Source organism: Macrobrachium nipponense, chromosome 17 (assembly GCF_015104395.2).
Source record: "Macrobrachium nipponense isolate FS-2020 chromosome 17, ASM1510439v2, whole genome shotgun sequence".
Taxonomy (NCBI): Eukaryota; Metazoa; Arthropoda; class Malacostraca; order Decapoda; family Palaemonidae; genus Macrobrachium; species Macrobrachium nipponense.
In genome coordinates, this window is record NC_087210.1 from 89,648,771 (window position 1) to 89,665,435 (window position 16,665).

A 16,665-nucleotide genomic window follows, 5' to 3' on the forward strand; every position below is an offset into this window, starting at 1 on the left:
CCAAGCCTCTGTCCGATTGATCGGGGTGTGCACCGCAGGATCAATGGTCAGACCTCTGGACAAAGTACTAAGAGAGAGGCAAGCGTATCTCCTCGTACCAGCAAACAAGAACAAGTTCCTATTTGCAAGAGGCAACATAAAGTTATGGTTTGTCTCTTGTTGGCATCCACTTCCCCCCCCTTGTAGGAGGAAGTGGTGGATATTCGCTCCCACATCCCTAGTGAAAGGATAGGATGGGGCTCTGTCGAATAGCTCACCGCATCTCTTCTTATCCAGCAAGGTGATGACCGTATCCCTCTACCCACAGGTAGAGGGGGAGAAAAAGATAAGAAGAGAAGCCAGTCACTCTCTCATTCACTTATCTATTCTTACAGTCACACCAGGACTCGATGCTGTTCAGCTGCTAGGGTCTGGGTTAGCTACACAACGTGTTGAGCAGCCACCACGGGTCCCAAGGAAAACGATCCAAGGACCTGTGGGCAATATCCAAAAGGTAGAAGGAGGGTGCCAGTGGTCTGGTTGTACCAGACCCCTGCCTTCAGTACCTGCGCCACGGAGAAGTTCTTGTGTAACTCGAGGGAGTACTTCTAGGTCATCTTGGTGCTGACGAAGAGTCTTCAACACTCAGCCTGGGATGTCGAGTTTCTTCAGAAAGCGCGGTCGCGCTTTCACAGGACAAAGCAGCATCTCCTTCGCATCGAAGGCGGTGAAGTCCATTAGGGAGGGGATTGTGAAGGACTCTAACCGATCGTCAGGAACCGAAGGGTTCTGAGTCTTCGCTACGAAGTCGGTACGAAATCGAGCGTCACGAATCCCCATCCCCTGGATGCTTGACTTCGCAGGAAAAGTCATGCAATTACCTCAGAGGAAAAGAAGGAAATGGTCGTATGACCTATCCCTCTTCTCGACTTCGGTGATTTGTCCTGTACCCATACTGGTCTATCCGTCTGCAGCGAAGTGTCACATTCTCCTATCCCCATGCAGTGAAGTTCTTCTCGGTAGTGGATAGGACACCGACACTCAATGGTGTGTGCGATGGTATGGGTACTGTGACAAGCCGTTAGGTAGGACGAAGAAAAGACTGTTTATATGGAACAACCTAACTAAGTCCAACAGCGAAGTTCGTAACTGACTTGGGCGCTCTGACAGCTGCCGACTGACTGCGTTCGGTAGAGGCATGTTTGTCCGCAACACCCGAGCAAGTCACGTGACCTTCGCCTTAAAAGGGTTATGCCAAGAGACTAAACAAATAATTTGTTCGTCACCGATGCCCATAAGGTCGAGGTGATAATTTCTTCTTAAGGCATGTGCCCAACAGGCGAAAGTCAATTGCCTTCATTCTAGAGACGAGGTCCCTGAAGCCAAGATATCTCATAGTATATTGATTCTCAGCTAAGGAGAAACAACACTATGTGTCGTTGAAGACGAAGGTGTACAGAAAAAGCAACCTACGTCTTCACAACTGAACCGAGAGAAGGATTCTCAAGATTCTGAACCTGTGGCTACAAAGACTGAGAACGCTAACCGCTATTCATTGCTGTCCGGTGAGGATCGTAGTTGCAATAAAAGCGGAGCGCTTTTCAGTAATGAAGAGACAGGGAAATACTGCCTGAAGAAACTGCTTCTCATGGGCTGAACATTTGGAAGTAGAGCTGTCAGGTCGGAGAGTAGGCGATATCTTCTGACACATCTGTTAATTCGGGGCGAGCAATGAATAATTGCACACCTACGAATACGAGATATTTGAAGACAAACTCAGATGTCTGCAAAAATCATTCGCATTTATCGCGGTGCGATGCAGTCGGGAGACTAGTACAGACTTCTGTTACCGTGCGGGTAAACAGAAAAGATGGAAAGAGTCCCAAGGATATATATCTCTGTTGAAAATTCTCGCCAATTCGAAAAGTGCGCTGAAATCGTCGACCGTCACATGCAGTAGATGGTCCTTCATTATTGCGAGAATCCCCGTTAATCAGAGACCTAGTCCATGATTGTTGGGAAGAGATACTAGGTTCGGTAGTCAATCAAACCAGGGGAGAGAGAGACGTAACCGACCGTGCATCTCCAAGACCTAGCTGATACTGAGCTGCTATCAGGAGCAGTTCAACTACGCAGTAGCTCTCGGTGACTCGTCATCCTGAGTTGCCAGGTAATCCATTATTCACGAAGAATGCGTTCGGCTAGAACCATCGAGCATAAAAAATACGCTCGATGGCAATTATATTTAAACGAAACGGATTTCGGGTAAATACAAAAGCTAATTTGGTGTTGTTTGGGTCATGACAATACCCAAGTATCTAAATCGAAACTGATAACTGCTGGAGGTTGCAGGCAACCCCGAGTTGCAGTTCAATTAAGATACAATTCGTCTCGGTCACAAACCGTAGAGTTAACTACGGTATGGTGCCTACCCCCCGGACAATTCCACTGTTAAAAGAATCATGTCGCGAGGGTAATATACGTAGTATAATTTGTAGGTTCTGTACCACGACCTCCATCCTAAATTCTTTTCCTCTCGAGGAATGAGAATAAGGATTGGAGATCGACCGCCTTCTTCGTTCTCTAGTCAAGAGAGTGAAGGAGAAGTCTTTCCCAAAGGAAAGCTTCAATGGTTAACATAATACCGAAGACGATAGTTCAAGCCAAACTGGAAGTTTCCCGTCCGTTCTTCTCTATTCCAGGTTAATCGCCTACTGTGAGATACTCTTCTTTCAGCAGCAGCTTCTTCCAAATGCTAGAAATTACAGGAATTCGAGCATAAGCGAGGTTCCCGATTATCGTGTAACATTATCGGGGATTTCTCGCTCACTTTGGACCGTGGTCTCGCCTAAGTGTTTGGAGATCGTAAAAAACTCGAACACTCTGAGTGCGCTAGAAATTCCGTAGAATTCTAAGCACTGCGAAATCCCCACCGAATTTCTGTCAAAACGATATCGGCTGGTGGTCCTCTCGATTCCCGTAGAAATCGAGAAAGGGGCAGGATCCCTCCTCAACGACCGGGGCGGGCTTACGTCAGGTAGGACCCGAGGGTCTCCCCGGTAGCGCAGCCCCTAACGTGGGATCTTACAGAGAAAATCTCTGTAGGATCCCTCCCCTTTCCCTCGTAGCCGTAAGGAGAGAGGGAATGGGGGAGGAATTGATACTGGCTCGCCTTCCCAGCGGAACTAGCAGTTGGAGAAGAAAAGGAGCAGCCATCGCCTTGCGGCGATGGCCTCTCAGAGCCTGGGAAAACGTATCGTCAGGAGAAAACGTTTTCCCGAGGAGGGTTACGAACTCATACTGTAGGTAAGGGTCTGCCGCCACTGTGAAACGTCGTCTGGGTGGGGCTGATCGACACCTAACGGAGAGAGCCGATACCGTCCTCCGACTCATTCCAGTCCTCGTCGAGGTCGAAACCTCTCAGGAGGACCGAAGGGGTATTCAAATACGGTGTCCGAAGACACGTAGAAACGCCTCTGTCGCAGTAGAGGAGGTGAAGTAGCTTGTTCGACCGGCCAGAACTGAGAGAGCCTTCTTGTCCGGAGACGAGAGACTACCTGGTCAACACAGTCGGCAAGCTCCGATCGCGGCAGACCCACCGTCGATTTGGGTTCCCTCTCGGGCCCCAAAACGACTCGAGCCGAAACGTGGCTCTGCTGGTGGGAGCGGCGATCCTTCCCCGAGGTCGTTGTGCTGATGAATCAGCGCCATAACCTCGGCAAAGTTCCTCTGGATCTCGGAAGTCACAGCATCTTGCAGAGTAGGACCGTTAAGCCCTTCGAACAAGAGCATATTCCGAGAACCTTCCTCCTAAGAAGGGGAACAGCGACAGCCCTCTCGGTTTCTCCATCCACTTGCGCATACGTCCTGGCCGGTCCAAGAACCGTGCCCTGGCACGTAGGGCGTCGTGGTGGGATCATGAGGGGCGCACCCCTCGCGATCACTCCTCAATAACTCTCCTCTCGGTGTAACCCGAGGAGGTTTTGAAAGTACGGGAGAGGCAGACCTGACGCTCCCTCCTCGCTCGCTGGCAGAACCAGCAGGCTTGGAGGGCTGCAGGCGATCGTCAACCCGCGGTGGCGATCGAGCTGCAGGCCTGGTCGAACCGTCTCGCTGTGGAGAACGGCTGGACTGAGCACAGCGGCCCCGATCTCGAGTGGTCAGAAGAGCTGGGTGCTGGTGCCGTACACCCGATCGCTCTCTGTGAGAGCGACGGTCAGGCGACCTGCAGGCTCCACTGTCACAGTGAGACCGGTGCTTGTCCTCACGGCACGTCACGTCGCTGGTTCCAGCCGTGGCTGGCACCGGCGAACGGGGGGACCTCTTCCCAGCCTCAGCCCGTGGCCGGTCGTGGTCCGTCACGTCCCCACCCGGGTAGCCAGCTGGTCGCCGCGAGAGCGAGAGCTGGTCTGGTGAGAGTCGCGTGAGCGGCTGTCACCAGTCTTCCGCCCCGTGCCGTGAACCTGACGCTGAGCGGGCTCAGAGGTCTGGTTCCTGGCTGCACGGTCGCTGGTAGGCGACACCGTACACTCAGTACCTCAAGCGAACGATTTGAGGCCGAGACGGACCCTGATGCAGTGGCAGAACCACTGACACCAGGCGAGGAAGTACCGGTGTTAGCCGGTACCCCTCTGGTCCCCGTAGTCTTCTTCCTTGCGGAAGAAGAGACGGGCCCCGCTCCGAAGGAGCACGGAGGACCAGCGGAAGGAACCCTCCCGTCCCACCGAGGTGAGACGGGTCCTGAGAAGCTCCCGAGGGAGACTTCTTAGGAGGGAGGAGGCAACCTTCTTCTTCCTCAGCTGTGAAGCCTTAGAAGTCGAAGGGGAAGAGGCGGCAGCCGACGACGATGAAGAAGATGAAGACGACGACACCTTCCTCCTCTTCTTCGTCAGCTTCCTCTGGACAGACGTAAGATCTGCTATCCAGGGCGGAGCCGGGGCTGCTGTAGCGAAGCCACAGGGCCCGGACGCACCTGTACAGACAGACCAAAGTCTGGGGTAGTACCACCACGAACAGGGACGACGTCAGCAGGTATGGGCATCTCAAGAACAGCAGGCACAGCCAGCACAGCATCGGCAGGGACAGCCAGCGCAGCAACGGCAGGGACAGCCAGCGCAGCAACGGCAGGGACAGCCAGCGCAGCAACGGCAGGGACAGCCAGCGCAGCAACTTCATGGACAGTCAGCCCAGAATCGGCAGATACGGCAGGCAGCACCGGAAACACAGGAAGTGGAGCAGCAGCCAGCAACATCCTGGTACCGGCGGCAGGTCAGGGGCGAGCTCTAGGGCAGGGGAAGTGTGGTCGCAGCAGCGCGGCAACCACGAGCGGCGGCGGCACGCCCCCCTCTCGGTACGGCGAACGGCACTTCACAGCGGCTGTAGGCAAGACTGTTACCACGTGAGGCGAGTACACCAGGTGAGGAGGGACGTCGTCACCTGGAGCGTGGTCACCACTCCATGGGTGACCGCAGTAGGCCCAGACATAGAACCGCAGCCCCTGGACACTAGCACGCCCTGCAAAATGGTTTAAGGACGCCCATACCTCACCAAGGTCCACCCTCGTGGCGAGTAGCACCTGCGGAAATAACATTAGTAGTGATTAGTGGGGGGAAGTCCCCTCGCGCGGGGGGGTGAGCCCCACACCAAAAACCCGAACGAGTGGAAGACCCCGAATACAATTGTACATCGGGCACCGAGCGCCCTCCCGCGCTCGACGGATCGGGCGAGGGAGAAGAACCCAGATAATCCTCCCCACCCGAAGGGGAAGGGCCATCTGTGGGAGCTGAGCGGGGGGGGGTTCTCGTTCCCCACCCCCGCACAGCACCCATGTACTCAACAATAATAATAAGAGCCCGAGAGCAATCGTGCCCTCGGCCTGAATGCAAGGGCATAAGGATCAATTCCCTGACTGAGCGGAACTTGAACCAAATAAATACTGATGCAATCAATAATAAAAGGAATAAAATGAAAAAGAATCTTGCATTACGATTCACTTCACAATGAATAAAAGCTCGGATCGAGCGCATTAGTAAAAGGATCCATTCGCGATTATGAACGGAAACCTTGATCCATAATGAATTGATGCAATCAAAATATATATGAAAATGAAAAAGAATACTGCGCTTGCGATTTCACTTCATACAAAATAAAAAGGGGAAGGATCAATTCCCGGGAAATAGCGGAAAAATTGATCCAAGTAAATAATGCAATCTCAATAAAATATGAAAATGAAAAAAACAAAGAACTGCACTTGCGATTTCACTTCATTCAAATAAAAGGGGAAAGGATCAATTTCCGGGTAAGAGCGGAAACTGATCCAAAATGAGTATTGCTACAATCAAAATAAATATATGAAAATGAAAAAGAATACTGTACTTGCGATTCCACTTCCATACAGAATAAGTTTTCGTGCCGAGCGCATTCGCTCGGCAGCGAGCATACAGGTCAAAAAAATATAAATGAAAAGGGCACTTACTTACGATTTTCATCTACACATTTCCAACCAAAATATAAGCTCGGAGCAAGCGCTCTCCCGTCCTCGGCACCGAGCATAGACAATACAAGGATCATTTCTGGGAAAAATGAATTCCCGCACTTACGCCCTTCAGTCCCGGCACTCGGGTAATCGGAGGGCGTGGAGAAACCAAGATCCTTTAATTCACAATTGAATTCAATGGAAATAAATATGAAATGATTGTACGTTACAATTCAGTTTCACTAGATAAATAGAAAAAGAAAAACAAAAACACAACCATGCGAAAGCAACGACGATGAAGCGGGCACGGAGAGCGATGATACACGTCTACACGCCCAGCAGGCCGAAAGCAAAAGTGATTTGTTTACCTCCCAGTCTGCGCGCAGCTCGCGCTGTCCGACAAGCAGTTAACTACCGAACCCCTTGTTCGAAAGCTTACGACCTATCCAGCTGCCGCTAGTACCTTCCTATTGTAAAAGGACCGAAGGTTTGTATGCCGTGTCGGAACAACTGCGATTTGGGTCACAGAGGTACTGAAAGAGGAAAGCTTCTGGTTTCTGCACCAACGGCGAAAGATGTCCCACTTCGACTGGTAGACTCTAAGGGTAGAGGGCCTTCTCGCTGAGGCGATAGCCTTAGCAGCCTTTGCTGAAAACCCCTTCGCTCTGACAAAACTTTTGACAGTCGAAAGCCAGTCAGATTGAGAGCGGGGAGGTTTTTGTGATACCTGTCGAAGTGGGGTTGTCTGAGCAGATCTACTCTTTGTGGAAGAGCTCTTGGAAAAGTCCACAACCATTCCAGTACCTCTTGAACCAATCTTAGGCCGCCAGAATGGAGCTACCAGCGTCATCCTTGTCGCTTCCGAGGCCGCAAACTTCCTGAGGGTTTGACCATAAACTTGAATGGAGGAAAGGCATAGACGTCCAGACCTCTCCAGTCTAGAAGGAAAGCATCCACTGACACTGCTCCTGGGTCTGAGATCGGGGAGCAGTAGAGGTCTAACCTCGCGTTCTTTGCTATCGCAAATAGGTCGATATGAGGTCTGCCCCATAACCTCCACAGGTCTTGGCAAACTTCTGAGTGCAGAGTCCACTCCGAAGGGAGCACTTGATTCTTCCTGCTCAGGAGGTCGGCCCTGACATTCCTTTCTCCCTGTACAAACCTGGTGAGGAGAACGATCTTCCTTGCCCGAGACCACAACAGCAGGTCCTTTGCTGTTTCGTACAGGGAGAAGGAGTGTGTCTCCCCCTGCTTTCTTATGTAAGCCAAGGCTGTGGTGTTGTCCAAGTTGACCTGAACTATAGCATTTCGGACGTGGGGCTCGAAGGCTTTTAACGCCAACCACACTGCCATCAACTCTTTGTTGTTGATGTGCCAGGACACCTGTTCCCCCTCCCAGGTGCCTGACACTTCTCTTGACCCTAGGGTCACACCCCAACCCGTCTCCGACGCGTCGGAAAACAATATCTGGTTCGGGTTCGGCATGTGTAGAGACAGACCTTCTGCAAATCGGAGAGGGTCTGCCCACCACAGAAGGTCCTTCTTGATTCCTTTTGTTATCTTGAAGGAGAACTCCAAATCTTGAGAGAGACGCCTCCAATTCTGGTAAAGGAAGAATTGGAGAGGTCTGAGATGCAACCTTCCTAGAGAAACGAATTGCTCCAGCGAGGAGAGTGTCCCCAACAGACTCATCCACTCCCTCGCTGTGCATGCATCTTTCTCTAGGAAGGTCGTTAGTTTCTCGCGGCAACGAGCAATCCTCTCTGGTGACGGATATGCCCGAAAATCCGGAGAAACCATCCGAATCCCCAGATATATCCGCTCTTGACTGGGGATTAACTGTGACTTCTGGAAGTTCACCAGAAGTCCCAGCGAACTTGCCAAAGTAAGTGTCTTCTGTAGGTCCTCCAGACATCGTTCTTGTGAGCTTGCTCTGATCAGCCAATCGTCGAGATAGAGCGACAGCCTCACTCCCTCCAAATGTAGCCACTGCGCTACATTCTTCATTAAACCCGTGAAAACTTGAGGGGCTGTCAAGAGCCCGAAGCACAAGGCCCTGAATTGGTAGATCTTCCCTCCCATCATGAATCTCAGAAACTTCCGTGAAGAAGGATGGTCTAGATCCTCTAGAGGAAGAAGCTCTGGCAGGAGGGACTCCGCAAAAGGGCTCCTGCCTAACGGAAGTCTCTTTCTTGGTCTTAGCCTGGAAAGAAGTGCGAGGCTTCCTGGTAGACTGGGCTAGCACGTCCTGTGTAGCCTTAGCTGAAAGAGCACTAGAAACATCTTGAATGATCTTCTTAGGGAAGAGTTGAGGAGAGAGCTGAGAATAAAGGAGAGAGGCTCTCTGAGCATGAGATACTGATTTCGTCAGGAACGAACAGTATACAGATCTTTTCTTAATTACTCCCGCTCCGAAAAGGGAAGCGACTTCGCTCGATCCATCTCTCACTGCTTGTCCAAACACGTGAGAACATTGTTAAGATCCTCAGGTGAAAGGGAATCCGGGGTCTGCGTCTTTTTGGCCAAAACGCCCAAAGACCAGTCTAGGAAGTTGAATACTTCCAGGACTCGGAACATTCCCTTCAACAGGTGGTCAAGCTCATTCATCCCCCATGTCGTCTTAGCAGACATGAGGGCAGAGCGTCGAGAGGAATCCACCAGTGAAGAGAAGTCCGTTCTGCCGAGGAGGGAAGAACGAGGCCCAAGGGTTCTCCAGATTCATACCAGAACCCTAGCTTTTCCAGTAAGCTTAGAAGGAGGGAAAGAGAACACCGTCTTCCCTTTCTCTTCCTTCGAAAGAAGCCACTCGCCAAAACCTCTAAGCGCCTTCTTCATAGAGATTGCAGGCTTCATCCTGACACAGGATGAAACCTTCGAAGTTTTCGAGGTCGAAAATAACGAGAGAGGCGAAGGAGGGGCGACAGGAGAAAGGGCGTCTCCGAATTCCTGAAGCAACAGGTCCGTTAATCACTTGTATGAGATAACAGAGGAATCTTTAGGGATTTCTTCTTCCGAGGGATCCTGTTCTTCTTCAGCCGAAGATCCTTCACGATCCTTACGAGGATACGCGGTCTTGTCCTCAGCAGAGTGTCCATCTTTGGAAGAACGTCTGTAAGACGTCTGACATCTAACAGGGGAAGTAATAACTTCCGCAGAGAGTCTGCCTGCAAAATCCTTCTTGTCAGGATGTGGGCGTTCCCTAGGCTCTTGGCGCCTAACGAACGCAGGGCGAAAATCTGGCGAAGAGCGCCTACTAGGCGAAATTCTAAAGGAGAGCGGCTGCCTGGCGAAGAGCGCCTGCAATGCGAGAAGCGCCTATCAGGCTCTTGGCGCCTGCTGCGAGGAGAGCGAATCTCTGGCGACGAGCGCCTACAAGGTGAGAGGCATCTGACAGGCTCCCGGCGCCTAACTCGAGGAGAGCGAAAATCAGGAGAAGAGCGCCTGGCAGGAGAAGCGCGTCTACCAGGCTCTTGGCGCCTGCTAAGCGAAGGGCGGTTGACAGGAGAAGAGCGCCTGCTAGGCGAACAGCGCCTGTCAATCGAAGAGCGCCTGGTCACAGGAGAGCGGAAGCCTGATGGTGAGCGGCTACCAGGAGAAAAACACCTACCAGGCTCCTGGCGCCTGCCAAAGGGAGAGATCCTGTCTCGAGACGAGCGCCTGTTGGGAGAGGTTCGTCTACGGGAAGCCTGCCCCTCGTTCGTCCGACGGAGAAACGATGTCCGCAGGAGAGCGCCTGTCCGTTGAAGAGCGCCTCGTGCTACGATTCAATCCTGGAGAGAGGGCGGTTACTGACGAATAACATAAACCTGGAGAAGAGCGCCTGGACTTCTTTACCGGGAGCGATACGTCCTTCCTACGACGAGAAGTCACAATCAAGGAGTCAGCCAGAGCCGAAATCTGCGCCTGCAGACTAGCCAAAATACGCGTAGGAGATTTCCCAAAGTCCTTAACAGGAGACGCAGCTCGATCCTTACTAGAACAAAACTCCAACGAAATCCTCGGTTTTTTCACTTGTAATCCAAGATCTTCTGAGAAAACTTCAGGGCTGGAGGGAAGAGCGGAAGAAGCCTGCCAGGCTCTCTTCGACGGCCGAGAAGCTTCCAAGGAGCTCCAACCACGCTTAGGCGAAGGAGAAGGCGAAGATGAGAAGCATTGCCATAAGACTTCTCTCTTGGCGCGATCCAAGGTAGCCTGGGAGCGAACATCAGGCGCTACCGAGGGGACGCCTGACCGGTGGGGGTTCTCCCTGACCTTCCTGCGGCTTTCAACTTTCCTCCTCCACTGGGTCTGGGAGTCTGGAAGAGGTCTAGGCCTAGAAGCATTAGGGAGCCGATCAGACGCACCCTCCACTGCACTGGGATCACTGCACATATCACTATCACTCTTACCTTCTAGCGCTTTAATCTTCAACTCCCTGCTGCGAATAGTGGCTCTCATAGTGTCCACCTCCGAAGGCGCATCTTCGGGTTCGATGCAGGGGCTGAAACTGGTAAAGGAGCTACGTCTACAACAGGGTTATCAACTTCAAACTCGCTAGCGCGAGACCTACTAGAACTCCTAGATGAAGCTTTCCTAACCTTGTCTTTTTCAAGCTTTCTTAAATAAGAAGAAAGCGCCTTCAATTCTTCTTCATTCAATTTACCACATTCTCTACAAGGGTTAATAAATGAGCAGTCATTCCCCCTACACTTCATGCATACTGCGTGAGGGTCTACCGCAGCTTTCGGTAGCCTCACCTTACAATCGCTAACAGAACAAACTCTGAACATAGCTGATTTCTTAATCTCTAAATCAGACATAATGAAATCCCAAGAAAAATCCAAAGAATAATAAAAAAACGGTCCACAAATCGCGAATGCCAAGCCAAAGAGCAGGTACTTCACCAAAAGTCCGATGAAACAATCCAGGGCAAAAACGAGTAAGAATCCAATATCGAGAGGTACCGACAACAGGTGTAGTCGACACCAGCGACAGAGAAAATCTGAGCTGGAAAAGGTGGGAGTTGGTTTCATACACCCGCCCCATCCCAGCGACCAGTAGCCGCACGACGGCTTTAGGGTAGATTCACCTAGAGCCTACCTGTCGTGTTTGCCATGAGTTTTGAATTCTGTCGTGACGTCAGAGACGTAAGCTAAGTATATATCTGACAGGAAAGTTCATGTACAAAATTGAGAAGACAGCTGATGATTTATGAATTAATGATGAATACTGAAAAAAGAATCATAAAATCAATCAAAATTCTCATCCTTAAAAATGAGATCTGAGCATCAGTATCTCCAGCATTACTGGGAATCTCAGCAAAGGACTTACCCTGGAGATACATCTGCCTTTGATTTAAATATCTGGGGCATTGCAGCAGTGTGTGTTTTCTATAAGAAAACTAAAGAGTAAAAAAGAATTTAGAATCTAGGTCAAAGGCCAAGCAATAGGACCTATGGGGTAATTCAACGCAGAAATAGACACCGACGGGAAAAAGGTTTGAAACATGTTACAGGAGGAAAATTTCATAGTTCCACAATGCATAAACTGTTAGGAGAGGGTGGACAGTAAGACGGAAGAAAGATATGAACAGAGGTAGAGTAAAAGGAATGAAAGGGGTTACAGCTAGGGGCTGAAGGGACACTGCAAAGACCTTTAGTAATGTCTACAATGCATTGCATGAGGTGCACTAACAGCACTAATCCCCTACGGGGATCAGAACACTATGAGAATGCAGCTTTTCACTAAAGTACATTACTTCTCTCTAAAATAAACTGGTGAGTTACAAATAAAAGCCAACCCAGTGTTTTGGAAAACCTTTCTGAATACCTACAGTGTTTGATGGGAGATATGACGACCAAGGTTTTATGCTATCTCTTATATGTTTATATTTTCAAAATATGAACCAGAAGCATGGAAAATCCTCTCCTGACAACCTTCTACTATTGACCATTTCAGGTAATGCAACAGTTTTTACATCATTGCCTACATTATAAGTTCCAAGGATATCTACATAGGTGAGAACCCTACATAAAAGGAAACAATTATGGTAACAAGAGAGACTTAAAAAACCATTTCTTCATCTTTTGAAATAAAAGTTTAGTTCTGGTGTGACAGCATTCTACAAGAGCATTCTGCAATTTAGTAAATCCCCATCTATACTGATGTAGGCTTCATAAAAATAAGAGGCTTGTAATTTGTATGAATATCAGAAGTGTACTATGCACACAATTATATATCAGTGGAAAGGTCAGAGAATTCTACACAATATGGAATAAATTAGAATTCGGCATGTTGATATAGTTAAATGAAATTAGTGAAAAGACGTTGTCCTTACAGTATCATTAATCAGGTATAATCTACAGTACAAAAGACATACACACGAGAGTTTACCAGTATATCAAGATGTGTCTCAGTTTTCAAAATTTCATTTGCAAAATGTCGGACGGAGCTCAGTTTTGATGTGTCCACTTCACGAACAACAACATTGCTATTGCCACTTTCTTTTATGATTTCATCTGGAAAAAAAAAAGATTATGAAATGTTTTTACATAAGACATATAGTTCACATTCCTGAATAAAACTATTTCTTTCTTATCAACAACAATACTTTAATAAGTTTTAATCCATATATAATTACTGTTAATCTACTTATGATGTGCTATGCAAAAAAATTTTTAAATAAAGACAAAAGTTCAGTGTATACGATCTTTACTTTCACTTTTCTTGCAAGCGTCTCTTATGTTTATATGGACCATTGTGATATTGGATGAATTATGCAAAAAAAGTAATGATAGCAGGAAATAAAATCAACTGAAGAAATGTATCATTTCTTACTCTTCAATGCCTATCCCTTACTGAAAACTGCCATGAAAAGCTAAAAAAAGCAGTTTAGAAAACATACGAGTTCATTGGGAGGAGGGCACTTCAGGCAAGATGAAAGTTTGTATTTAGGAAGCAAAATTGTTTTCATAATAAACCCACAACTCATTTTGTTTACCACATGATGTTGAGAAAAAATTCTCAAAGGATAAAAGGATAAAAAAAAATATACTGTGAAAGGTGCTTACTGTGCTTGGGCAGACAATGTGTCAGTCCTCAACAATCAACCAAGCTTTTCTTTTGTTTGTGATTCCCCTGACTCTTTAAGAGTTGTGTAAATGATTGCCTTTTCCATCTATTATGTTACGTATACCCATTACCATCTCATTTTATAATTTCATTTCATTCATATGAAGATATGGTTGTGGTTAACCCTTAAACGCCGAATGGACGTATTAAACGTCGAGTCAAAATCTCCCCCGATTTCCGAATGGACGTACCATACGTCGACTCAAAAAAGTTTTTTTAAAAATTCGCGGAAAAATACTTATAGGCCTACCAGCCGAAAACTTTTGAATCACGCGCCTTGGGGGATGCTGGGAGTTCCCGGATCAAGGCGTTTTTTTGTTTACAATCGTTACGCAGGCGCAAGCGCGAATTTATTTCTTATCGAACTAAAAAGTATCAGTGACACATCTCAAAAATTATTTCGTCACTTTGACATAATTTTTGCACCGTTTTAAATTATCCGTTACATGAAGAATTATATATGAAAATGTGCGCAATTTCATTTAGAATACAACAAAAAAATACTCATGGTTGTAACTTTTATCAGTTTTGAAATATTTCCATATAAATAACGATGTGCCAAAATTTCAACCTTCAATCAACTTTGACTCTACCGAAATGGTCGAAAAACGCAATTGTAAGCTAAAACTCTTATATTTTAGTAATATTCAATCATTTACCTTCATTTTGCAACAAATTGGAAGTCTCTAGCACAATATTTCGATTTATGGTGAATTTATGAAAAAAACTTTCTTTCCCTCCACGCGCGGATTCTCCGCCATAAATCTCCGAATTACGTACATCGAATTCTCGGAAAATTTGCTCCGTTTCATATTAGGCATTTCATAGAGTTTTATATATGAAAATGTGCGCAATTTCATGTAAAATAAAAGGAAGAATATTTGAAGGTTGTAGCTTTTCTCATTTTCGAAATATTTGCATATAAATCACGATAAATAGAAAAAAAAACCACGTTTTCTTCAACTTTGACTCTACCGAAATGGTAGAAAAACGCAATTGTATGCTAAAACTCTTACAGTATCATAATATTCAATCATTTGTATTCATTTTGAAACAAATTGGAAGTCTCTAGAACAATATTTAGTTACAGTGAATTTTTGAAAAAAACATTTTTTTACGTCCGCGCGTTACGAATTCGTACATCATTTTGTGATAATATTTTTCCGGTGTTGCTTTTATTGTTTTACAATGTATTATATATCAAAATGATTGCAATTTAGTGTACAATACAACAAAAAAAAAAGAAACTTGTTAGCTTTTACCGTTTTTTGCACAGCGTGATTTTAATACAATTATGTATGCATTTTTTTTTTTGCTACCATATATCGCATTATTTACATATGATAATGATATCATTTTTCATTTCTGATGATTGCATACTAAACTTCAGGCAATGACAAAAAAAGGAGCCAAAAATGAACTCTTAATCTTCAAAACTAAGCGCGCTGTGATTTTTTGAAAAAATTATTTTTTCCGCTTCCTCGCTCACTCAAAACCGGCTAAGGAATTCGGGGGAGTTTTTGATTTTTACCGCTTCGGCGTTTAAGGGTTAATATGATATTTTCATATTAATATAAATTTTTGAACATACTTACCTGGTAGTTATATATACAGGCGGCCCGCGGTTAACGGCGCAATCACTCAACGGCGAATCAGTTTTACGGCGGTCGTCAAAAATATATATTAAAAAAATAAGGCATTTTAAAGGTATCTTTACGGCACAAATTTCAGTTAACAGCGCTGCTAGCGCCGTTGTCTAACGTGTTCATACATATGTAGAAATGCCGTTCAGACCATAAAGGTTATGCAAATTATATTAACAAATTTTATGGAGAGTTATTACGTAGGTATTAGGGTAAAAATATATGCCTCTGACGCAGTTCTATGCCGAAAATAATCGATTACACAAGTGAAAATTTAGCTATGGATGTGTCGATTCATAATTGTTCATGCTTTTGTTTAAAATGTGTATGAAAATGTATTATGTGAAAGGCATTTTTATTTCTGTACAGAAATATGATACAAAGGCAGCTTTTGAAACTGCCCTTCACGTTATCAAATACGATGTTTTTTTATGTTCTTTCTTGTAAGCCGCCGCCTGCCGCTCTTCCGAAAATATCGATTTTAAAAAAGTGCAATTTAGCGATCGATGTGTCGATTTTATACATGTTTATGCTTTCATGTTTAAAATGTGTATGAAAATGTATTACGAATAGGGTATTTTTATTTCTGTGCAGAAATATGATAAAAAGGTAGCTTTTGAAACTCCCCTTCAAGTTATCGACTACGATGTTTTTTTCAAGTTCGTTCTTGTATGCTGCCGTCTGCCGCTCTTCCGAAAATATCTAGTTAAAAAAAAAAAAAAAAAAGTGCAAATTTAGCGATCGATGTGTCGATTTTTCAAATGTTTATGCTTTTAAGTTTAAAATGTGTATGAAAATATATTGCGTAAAGGTATTTTCATTTTTGTACAGAAATAAGATACAAATTAAGGAGCCTTTTGTAACTACGCTCCACGTTGTCAGGAGATGGTTTTTGTCATGTTCGTTCTTGTCCGCAGTTCCGAAAAATGCATTGTGTTATTTTATTAATTATGCATCTTTTCCATAAATCCTTTAAAAAGTTATACATTATTTCACTGTATCCAAGAATATTGTATGTATTCTCATATTATTGTATTTTAAAATACTACGGCAAACTTAAGCCCGTATTCCGCGGAGCGGCCAATGTTGTGGTTTGAAATCACCATAACGCAATTCTGAGCGAATGCTCTTGCTTCTAGTTAGTAGCATAAACGAATATCTATATACTTGACTTATATGAGACAAAGTTATTTTTCCTTATACAGCGTGTTTTTAGGTGGAAATATTTATTGAATATGTCTCGTGAATGTGAACTACTATTTTTTTCGTTAACAGATTACGTTGGCGGCATGTTTATTGCGTAAAAAATTACGTGATTCCGTTCGCAATACGTAATCTTTTATATCATCGTAATACGAACTTTACGTTATTTATCTTATATCGGCGTGAAACCAACAGTAAAATGTGTTCTTTCAAGCACAGTAGTTTTGATTAAACTGATTTTCTATCCCAATTTTA

General features: G+C 46.0%; 1 protein-coding gene across 5 annotated transcripts in view; it reads right to left on the reverse strand.

Moving 5' to 3' along the window:
• LOC135196464 (retinol dehydrogenase 13-like) overlaps positions 1-16,665 on the reverse strand; it is a 152,690-nt gene that overhangs the window by 35,446 nt on the left and 100,579 nt on the right. For all 5 annotated transcript variants that reach the window (XM_064223315.1, XM_064223314.1, XM_064223316.1 and 2 more), the window contains one exon: positions 12,827-12,951. In XM_064223315.1, coding sequence (XP_064079385.1) covers positions 12,827-12,951 — 125 coding nt within the window. The remainder of the gene's footprint in view (positions 1-12,826; positions 12,952-16,665) is intronic.